This window comes from Pteropus vampyrus, unplaced genomic scaffold (genome assembly GCF_000151845.1).
Source record: "Pteropus vampyrus isolate Shadow unplaced genomic scaffold, Pvam_2.0 Scaffold814, whole genome shotgun sequence".
In the NCBI taxonomy this organism is placed as follows: Eukaryota; Metazoa; Chordata; class Mammalia; order Chiroptera; family Pteropodidae; genus Pteropus; species Pteropus vampyrus.
The window spans coordinates 387,886-398,545 of NW_011889595.1; the positions used below are offsets into that span (position 1 = coordinate 387,886).

The window sequence follows — 10,660 nt, forward strand, 5'->3', positions numbered from 1 at the left end:
TCATTCATGTAAAGTATGTGCTTTAATAAGAGACTTTTGAGGACCTTGGCTTTCACTTGAAGAGTATCTTTAATAATGGGACCGAAGGTAGATTGATAAAGGTGATGTTAAAGGGAATGCGGGCATTTCAGCACCCTTAAATCATTTTCAGTTGTTAAAGGCCCACCCTACCCATAGACAGGACCAGATGGTTGACAGACCTGTTGGGAAGAAAGATTTTGGACAGATCATAAAGGAGCGTTTTCATCGTAAAGTCGGCACTTCTTCCCTTGCCTGGCTCATCAGTGCCCCCTAGGGATACCTCCTGTGTGAGCACTCCTGGAGTGAGCATTTCAGCCAGTTGTAAGGGACTTCAAGAAGATAGTTCTTTTGGAATTAATAGATAATCTTGAAAGAAAAAATAACGTATGGAACACTATTTCTTTACTAAAACTTCCTTATGCTTCGAAATCCTCTGCCGTAAAATGGATCATGGCGCTTGCTATCTTTCATAAGGACATTGCAAGGTTTGGGGCAAGATGTTGCAAACGTTAGTGTTGTCAATACCAGAAATATCCTAACTTATAGAGAATTTTCATAAAAGTTTATTTGAGCCAAACTGATGACATATGCTGGAGAACAAGTTCTCGAAAGCTTCTTTTATGCATTTGAAATTAAGAAGGGGACGTAAAGAAGATTGGAGAAACCAAGGCGGCATTGAATAACGGGATAGTTAACAAGATCTGTGCTGTCTCGAGAGTTAATACCCCCTTCCAGGAGTATTATTTCTGGTATTTCAAAGGTGTGTTGACTTATATGCACAAGTACAACAGACAGGGCTGGCTTAAAACCTTTCACTAAAGATGTTATAGACTTGGGGCATCACTATCCACCATGCCCGGTTGGGAACTGACAATCAGATCAGTATGTGAGGTTACTTTCCATAGAACGCCCCCCCCCTTTTTTTTTTTTGTCCACAATGTTCAGGAAAGGAGAGAGTTGTACCATATGCCTGGGGTATTGCAGACACATCCTCAATAAATGCTTGTTGGGTGAGTGAAGTAAATGAATACTGAGTAGGGATTTCAGGTGATTTCCTTACTTAACCAGGCTCAGTTCCCACCATAACCCTTTGAGCTAGGCATTAAACATCCCGTTTTTAAAACAAGAAAACTGAGGCACATGTACATTAACTTTCTGACCACAACTTCCCAACCCAATGTCTTACCCACTTCCCAAGCCTGGCTGAGACAGAAAACACAGGACTTTAATGATTTAAGGAAAAAAAAAAAAATACTTCAAGGAATCTCTATATATCTCTTCCAATTATGGCTAACGAAGAACCTCCACGCCCAACAGAGATGCTTCTCCAACATGTTGCCACTATCCAAGTCTAAAAACCATGTCATGTCCCCAAACCACCCCTTTTTCCTTCCTTCCAAGCCCCTCTCCGTCTGGTCCAGCAGACATAGCACACACCTGCCCAAGGACCTGCCACGGACAGTGGCAGAGCTGGAGTCCGATTCCCGAGTCATCCGCCTCCAGAGCCCGACAGAGAGGGAGGTCTTATAGCTGACGAGTGGTAGATTAGAGGGCATCTGATTAGAGCGCGTTTTTATCTTCCATTTCAAGGGACGTTTATAGCATATACATGGACACATTTCTTTAGCAATGTGAACAGAACAGGTTTTGTATTGAACCCCATGATAAATTAAGTTATTCGATACTGGTTTTAAGACCAATGATATTTCTGTGTGCAGAACAAACCATAAAAGAGTAGCCTGTTTAATTTATTTTCCTGCCCAGAGTTACACTCTCTGTATTTGTGGAAAATAAGAGTGTGCAAGGATATGATAGTAGAAATATTACAGTATAATAATGACATTTATCAAGTACTTGCTAATGATATGGGAAATTATCCACAACTTGGAAATAGGCAAGAGAGTTCTGGGTATCTTCTCAGTGAAGTACTGGGCATTATCTAGTAGCCCACCCACCTGGAGTTATCTGGCTTTCTAGTGTACCTTCAATGCCCTGTTTACTGTTGGTTAGGCTATCTTACATATTATGATCTTCTTCAGGCAGGTACTTATTACTGAGCCTTGTTTTACAGAAAGTAAATGGAGGTCTCAGGGAGATTGACCTCCCAAGGCCATAAAAAAGGAACCAGGACTCAGACCCAGATGGGTCTGCCTGTAACCCATGCCCTTGACCACTACACTGTAGTGTCTGTCCCTCTTTATTGTTTATTCATTCAAATGAGGAAAAGCATTTCCACAGTACAAAGACTACAGGAAGTCTCCCATTCCCGACTCCAAACTCTGGCTCCCCTTCTCACCACACCCCCACACCCAACTACAGAGGTTACCTCTGTTCCCAGTAATTCTTCCCAAAAATACTCCAAGCCTCTTGCCTGTTTACTTTCCAAAAACACCAGTGTAGAGTGTCTACTCTCCAACATATTTCAACTTGATCTCAATAATTTTCCTTTTACATGAAAAATTTTGTATTGAACCCCATGATAAATTAAGTTATTCGATACTGGTTTTAAGACCAATGATATTTCTGAGTAGTAATTTGGCAATTTTTTAAGGTTTCTGAACCTAAAACACTCAGTAGCGAAGCGACATGAAGGTACCTTCCTTCATGTGGCTCATCTGGAAAAGTTACGAAAAATCAGTTTGGGGTGTTTTTTTTAAATCATCTTGAGGTGAACTATTTCAAATTTGAATATTAAAACAGAATATACCAAGTATAGCTTTATGAAGTTATAACCCAATGCCATATTTTCTTCAGATCATTTTATAAAGAAACAACACATTATTGATTCAATTGAGAATCACTTTCTCTCTTCCATCACATTGCCCTCCCTGCTGAGAGTAATCATAATCATAAATTTGGAGCAGACCACATCCATACATTTTTAAAACTTTTACTACCAAAAATTCATTTTCAAATGTTCTAGAATATACTGTCTAATACAATAGCCACGATCTACATGTGGCTATTGAACACGTAGAATGTGGCTAATCTAAAAGAGATACACCATAAGTATAAAATACACACTAGATTTCAAGCAATTAGTACAAAAAGAATATAAGATATCTCACTGTTAGTGTTTGTATTGGTTACATGTTGAAATGATAATAGTTTAGATATGTTGAGTTAAAGAAAATATAACTATATGTATATATTTTTTTACTTTTCTTATGGTGGTTAATAGAAAATATATACGTATATGACTCATATAATTTCATTGGACAGTGTTTACAGCGGGGACACTCTGGTAAAGGGAAAAATCATCTCATTAGTATTTCATACTAATTTAGTTTTTCATTTACTCGACTTGCCTAAAATAAGGAATGTTTTGCATTTATACTCATTTTCTGTGTCTTTAAACATTTGCCTGCTGAAATGCCCCAGGAGTGATATCGAAAGCCTTGATTCAGCTCACACAGGTTCTCTCACTACTAACCAGCAGATGTTGAAAAGCTGGAGGGACCTTCTAGAACCCTGCAACCTTTTCCCTCCAAACTTTTTTTCTGTTTACCATAGGAAGCTGAGTCCAGAAAGGTGGGAACCTGGGTGATGCTGAGAGGGCTGGAACCCAGGTCTCAGGCTTTCAAACTGCCTTCCTGTAAATATGATCTTTCTTTTTCATAACCCCAAATGTATATACTATTATTTATTAATAACCGATAGTCTCATGATTTCTGACTAATAATCAGAACTCGAGTCAAGTAAGCAAAAAGATGTTTTTTCTTATATGCTCTTTTTATTTCCGTGAGAGAATCAATGTCTTTCACAGTGATACTTGCCAATAACAGAGTATCTGGTGTCAGTGGCAGTACGGCATGGGTGGATGTGTGTATTTGAAGGGGTGGAGGTCCAGGACACTGGGCTGAAGGGAAGAGACCCTGCTTGTTGGTCTGGTGCAGCCACCTTCTAGGTGTATGATCTGAGAAAGTTTCCAAGCATGGGCTTTGGAAACAGGTGGCCCGTCCTACCGCTTTCCTATTTCTCTGACTTAGAGCAATTTCCTTAATGTCTGGTAGGCTCAGTCTCCTGCTGAAAAATGAAGATTACAATAGCCACCTCAGAGCTTTGCTGAGAGGATTAAGTGAGATAATGCATCTAAGGCTCTCAAGGAGTAGAGGTTTTATTGCTGTGTTTTGTTTGTTTGTGTTTTTAGTTAGAAAGTGAAAAGATTGCACTAGGTGGTTTTTGAGATGTTCTTTTTTGTAAAAATATAATTGTAGAAATGTTTAACCACTTATTTAGTAAAAATTATGACTTTCAAAGATTTTTAACTCCTTTTAAGATGTGAGAGACTCTTCCGCCTAGACTTCATTTTTCACTGAGACAACCCATTCCACCAGGAAGGGCCACATGCCAACAAATGTTTCCAGAGCACTCAGCCTTGCTCTGAAAGGGCAAGAAGCAACATTAGAAGAAACTGACCTGAGTGTAAGTTCTCAATCGCTGTGCTGGAACAATCTGGCCATTCCTAGAGTTATACCAGATATGTCTAACTGAATGGCAATTTGATTGGAGCGTGGAGGTGGCTCAGAGACAGAGAACTGGCGAGGTGAGCTCTCACAGAATTGGAGCGGCATTTCCCAAAGTGTGCTGTTACATGAACTCACTGAAAAAAATTATAGGCTCTGACGAGATTGAAAACTCTGCAAATTACCACATCGACCCAAATACAAGGCAATGATTAATATAAAACCAACTCTTAGTTTCCCATAAAGTTTCAAAAAAGCTCCTGACTAACATTAATATGTAAACTTTCAGCGATATGTGCATATTTTAAATCACATGTTGTCTAAAATATAAAATAATTTTAATACGTTGATTTTGAAATGCGACTCCCCCACTTACATATTTTTTTAATATATTCATGCTTCTTTACATCGATGTCTTTGCTACGACTAAAGACACCTGTTGAGTGTCAAAGGTTTCCCACAGCACATCTCTTCTCTTCCATATCAGTTGGGACACAACACTTTTGTGTCCATGTATGGTGCTGTCAATGGAAATTTCACTCCTTGTCACAAATATCGATTTACAGGAGACAAAGCCATATTCAAACATTCCTCTCACAGGCATATATTAGTGATCCGCCACACTGTAAACACTAAGAGTGCTCATCCAGAATGGCCTTTAAAAGGCTTATTAGCCAGAATAGCCAAGACTAGAAATTGTGAAGTCCTCATTCCTAGAATAACTAAGAAATCTGTTTAAAAAAAAAAATTGTATTCAATTCTGTCATCTAAAATTAATTGGGTTGTCTTCCCTACACAGTACGTAGTTGTTCAAATAAAATATTTGAGGAAATGCCCTATAACCTGACATAAAATAAAGAGTCAGTTCTAAGGTAGTTCCCTTACTTCTGAGGGATCATTTGAGAGCTAATAATGTTCTTACATTCCTGCTTACATAGTACGTCCCCTTCTTGAAAGTTCACGTACATTAGCATATCACAAAGAAGTACAACTGGAATGAAACCTATTTAACCTTATGTAATTCATCAGTTTCCAAAATTATTCAACAAGACATCCTTTGGAAAAGAGACAGCCTGCTCTAACATGATAAATTGACCAAAATTTTTCATTTACTTCTGACCTAAATTATACTCACAAATGTTCTTATTTCCCCCCCCCCCAAAACACAATTGTAAAAACTGTATCTGTTACACTGGATCAAACCTTTTATATAAATGAATATTAAACTACATCCTTCTGAAAAATGTTTGTAGTATTTCTTAGGCCTATTCACAAATGTTCTTGATGGTGAGAGTGAATTTAGGGTACCTTAAACATAAAAATTAAAGGAAAAAAATCAAAGTAATGAATAACAAAATACCTTAGTCATTGAAAACATCCAAAAGGTAGTTACCCAGTGCCTTTGATAAGTCAGGAAGAAGAAAAACAGAACAATGTCCTAACTAGTTTCACGTAATTCATTGTATCCATGGCTTCAAGAAGTTTATGTTCTGGTTGGGGATGACAGACTTAGAAAGCTACACATTAATGTGTTGTAGGCACTGTGCTGTGATAGAATTATACACAGTCAGAGTACCTGGGGTGGGAGATATGAAGGAGGGAAAGGGAGGTTCTACATGGAAATTCAGACAAGGTTTCATAAAGCACCTAGGACCTAAGCTCAGTCTGGAAAGTTGCTCCAAAGATACATTTATATGTGATTTGAAAACAAATACGACCTAAAGTGGAATTCCAGGATTACATAGGTTTTGATTGCCCAGGCACAATCAGGTTCTCTCCACTCCCAAACCCCACCCCCAAATGTATACTGTGATGAGACTGTTAGTACTACACGGAGGGAGAAGGGATGTATCTGACATTAAACTTAGGTTAGCGCATCTAATTTTCACAGGAGAGCTTTAGGTAGGCTTCCTCATGCCTATTTTATAGACGAGACAACTAAGATTCTGGGGAAGCATCCATTATTTAGAGTCATCGCACAGAGAAAAGTGGCAAAGCTGAGATTTGAGCCTGGGTCTGCTGACCTTTAAAATCATGTGCTTTGCACTACACTTTCATGTCCCCAAAGTAATAGTAATAGAGGTGATAATTTTCCACCTCTATTTCCAAAATATTGTTTTCACGTTCGTTTCTTATTACCATTTAGAATGGACATTGCATCTCTGGACCTAATTTTTTCATCTGTAAGAGAGAGTTCGTCTGGATGGGCTCTAGGGTTGTGTCGGCCTTTCACATTGCCTAATTTTTTTAATTTTATAAATGAAAAAGAAAAATACTAGTACAATCTATTTTTCACTAAGTAATCTCTCTGTCATATAAAAACATTTAAAAGAAGTGGAATGTTGGGCTTATTTAATCCAGAGAAGAGAAAAGTTTTAGAGGGTAGAAAGGATGAAGAGATGTTAAATATAAAATATGCTTATTTAAGATATTTAATGTCTTCAGATATTTTAAAGTCTACCACCACGTGGAAGAGAGGTTGAACTCAATCGTCTTGACCTCAAGGAATGTAACTATGACCAATGAGAAGTATTTCTAGATGTCTACTCTTTCTCATAAGCGGAACCTGCCTGCCATGTGATCCTAAAATCATTCTAGGAGACCCCACAGGCCCTATGTCCTGTAAACACTGCTTCCTACCTCGTAATGTTCTTGTAGTGACCATGCTCAACAACAGGTTGGGTAGGTGTGCTGAGTACAACCTGTGGACCACCTCGAGAACCTGGCTGTCTTTCTCCTTTTTCAGATGTTTGCCTCCATACTATTTGCTGTGATTGGATTCTTGGGTGCTGGATATTCATTTATCACCTCTGCTTTCTCAATCAAGAAGGGTCCTAAATGTCTCATGGACAATAATGAATGGGGCTATCCCTTCCACAATGGGTAAGATACTTCCTACAATGCCCATTTGTCACCACAAGGGGCACAGGCAGGTAAATGGACCAAAGGGGAGGCACTGTACAACACTGTCATCTGATTCTACAAGTTTCAGGCATGTTGCTCCTTTGAACAGAGTTAGAGTTATTGAGTGAAGTGAAGTTGCACAAGACCTCACCTCTAACTGCTATTTTGACAGAGATCAGGAGAAATAATGAAAGAGGGTTCTTCAGCTAGCCTGAAGAAAGGAGATTTGTGGTGATATGTGGTATTACCATTTGCATCCAAAATTTTAGCTGCAACAGGAGGCAACTAATGATATTAACAAACAGAGAGTAGTGGCTTCCATTGCAAATCTTATAACTGAAAACGAGAATAATTACTCACTAACAAAGCTTAAAGCCTCTCACTAATACCCTGAATGGTCTATAACTAAAGGACTTTTTTAAGGTGCAAATGACATTGGAAACACTAGATTCTTCATGAGAGTTAATGTTAACAGATCTCATTAAAATAGCACTTCAAATTTCCATGATATTTTGTAGTCTATAAAGACCTTTTTTTCACAAATTTATCATTTAATCTCCATAGCAACCCCAAGAAGAAGCTGCTCCCTGCCAAAGCAGGCTTATCCAGTTTGACTTGCTAAAAGTCACACTGCTGGTTGAGGGCAGAGGCAGGTCTCAAATTCATACATCCTGACTTCCAGTCTCAGCCTTTTTGCATTACACATCCTCTCCCTCTGGACTGCACTGTCCAATACAGTGGCCAGTAGCTTTATGTAGATATTTAAATTTAAATTCATTTAAATGAAATAAAGTTAAAAATTCCTCAGTCACATTAGCCTTATTTCAAGCACTCGATGGCCACAGGTGGCTAGTAGTGACTGTATTGAATGTTACAGACTTAGGACATTCCCCTCGTCACAGACAGTCTATTAGATAGTGCTATGTAGACTCTAACCTCTACAAGGCCTGGGACTGTTCCATTTTGTTCACCATCGCAGCCCATCCACCGAGCACAGTGACTGACAACTAGAGGATCAGGGTATATGGTTTTTGGGTCCTGCTGCACATGAATGATGGGTCTATGCCTAGAAAACCTATAGGACACCAATTTCTGAACTCATTTCTATTACTAGTTTACAATGAGAGTCTGAAGAACCTCAGAATGGGCTTCAGATGGGAGAGATGTCAGTACTTGTTCTGTTATGATCTGAGGTCTCGGTTTGTTCACAAGTGTTTCATATATAATACCATTTCTACCCTACTTTATAGTGAAACAGGAGTATAAGGCCTCCAATATCCTCATATCACATGTAGTGATTCACAACTGTATTTGCTTTACTGTAAAAGTCTTCTTTTCTAACACAGGACTGTCGAGTCCCCTCTGCCATGGGGTTGGCTTGCCTGAGCATAGTATTTAGACACCAGAAGGCTGAACCATCTCCTGAGGTTCTTCCCCTCATGCCTCACACTCTCCTACCTAAGGGTGTGGCTGTGAAGCTACAGTTTACATCTTCTTTCAAGGACCCTGCTTCTATTATTTCTAACACCATGAAGGCATTACTAAATATGTTTTTCTATTTATTCTGTTACATGAATGATATACTATCCTTGATGAACTTAAAATCAATTAGAGTAAATCTATGGCCAAACAAAAAAGGGAGAAAGTAAACACAACAGATGTTAAGTAACATTTCAAGGCAGTACAATGGTTGTATATGTCTGGCGTTAAGGGCCTAACATTCCCCCAGGAACACTCACACGCTGCTTGTGATGCTATGAGATGGATGCCCAGCTCTCATTATCTCACTTTAGGGAATAGGAGACTCCTTTTTTTTTATTTTTAAGTATTGCTGCAGGTAACTTATGCTTTTATAATGATTTTGTAATTTAATTCAATCTCTTCAAGCAGTCACATGAAGATTCAGAGAATAATCTCTTTATCACATTTATAAGTAAACCTTGATTGACACACTATTATAGAGGCATTTATATGTTTCATCAATAAATCATATTTCGAATATACTATAGAGGGATTTGTGTAATTGTTAAGAGGATGGCTTTGGAGTCAGACAGACCTAGGATCATATCCAGGCACTTCCATTTCTAGATTCAATTTCTAATCTGCATACGGCCGTATGTTCATTTATTCAAAGACAGTTTCCTGAAGGCTACTCCATGCCAGGCATTGGCCAAGGAAAGCACCACCTCCTGGGAGGACTGGGGAAGGTGACATAAAGCAGCTAGCCCAGTGCCTGGCACATGAGCAGATCACAATACACAAAAGCTGCTGTTATTTACTGAACACACTCCCTGTGCTGGAAATGGGGGCAGAGGTAGGGGACATGGTCTCTGCTCTGGTGAGTGTGCAGTCCCACACTGAAGATAGATGGACAATCAATGAACGACACAGAGTGCTGGGAAGCACAGAAGGGATACCAAAGCCAGCCAAGGGCAGGAGGAGCATCAGGACTCTTGTCTCGGAGGAAGAGGTGGCACCTGAATTACCAGGCAGAGTGGGCCAGGCAAGCATTCGGGCCCCCCTATTCCTTCCTTCAGCTGCCTTAGATGCTGGCAAGAAGTGAGTTGCATGGAATCCATGGCATTCTGTTCCGATGATGCTGGGATTACTGCAGCTCACGTGGAAGTGTCCTTCGCGAGAATGGCGTGCTTTAAAACTGCGGTGGAGTAAACTGCAGTTATGTACACTGCCTCAGCTCCTCTTGCTTCACAGAATGTGGAAACATGCTTAGCTACCAGGCCCATGATAACTCAGGGCCCCCTCTCCCCGGAAGTTGGAGAGTTGGACGCAGCGATCAATGCCGCAATCTCTGAGTCTCAAAACCTGAGAGTTTGGCGGGGAGAGAAGAAGGGCCGGGAATGGGATATCCTGGTGGTTTGTGAAGGGTGAGGCAGCAGCAGGAGTGGGGCTGAGAGGATTGCTCTAGGCACCCAAACTCAACCCTTGCTTCCAAGTTCCCCCATGAGCATTTTACTAATCTCACCACCAGGAGGGGCTGTCATCTTGCCACTGTACAAACTCTTCAGGAGAGGGAAAGAACTCAGGATTGCCAGTCACTTCATCTTGGGGTCTTTTCTTTACAAAAGGTGACTGAAAACTACTGTCTCTCCATAACCTCTTGTCATCATCACGTTTAAAAATTGTGAAGATAGATAAAACTACATGGAAAAATGCAGAACAGAACAAGACTTTAAAAATAATAAATACCAAAAAGAACTCTCATAGAACAATACAAAAGGTATATTCTCTCAGTGAACTGTCGCAATTGT

The 10,660-nt window shown here is 39.7% G+C and overlaps 1 protein-coding gene across 1 annotated transcript in view; it reads left to right on the forward strand.

The window, feature by feature from the left end:
* Window positions 1-10,660, forward strand: part of TM4SF4 (transmembrane 4 L six family member 4) — a 17,484-nt gene that overhangs the window by 3,780 nt on the left and 3,044 nt on the right. Inside the window, exon 3 of the mRNA XM_011385805.2 lies at window positions 7,234-7,370. Within this exon, the coding sequence (XP_011384107.2) occupies window positions 7,234-7,370 (137 nt within the window). The remainder of the gene's footprint in view (window positions 1-7,233; window positions 7,371-10,660) is intronic.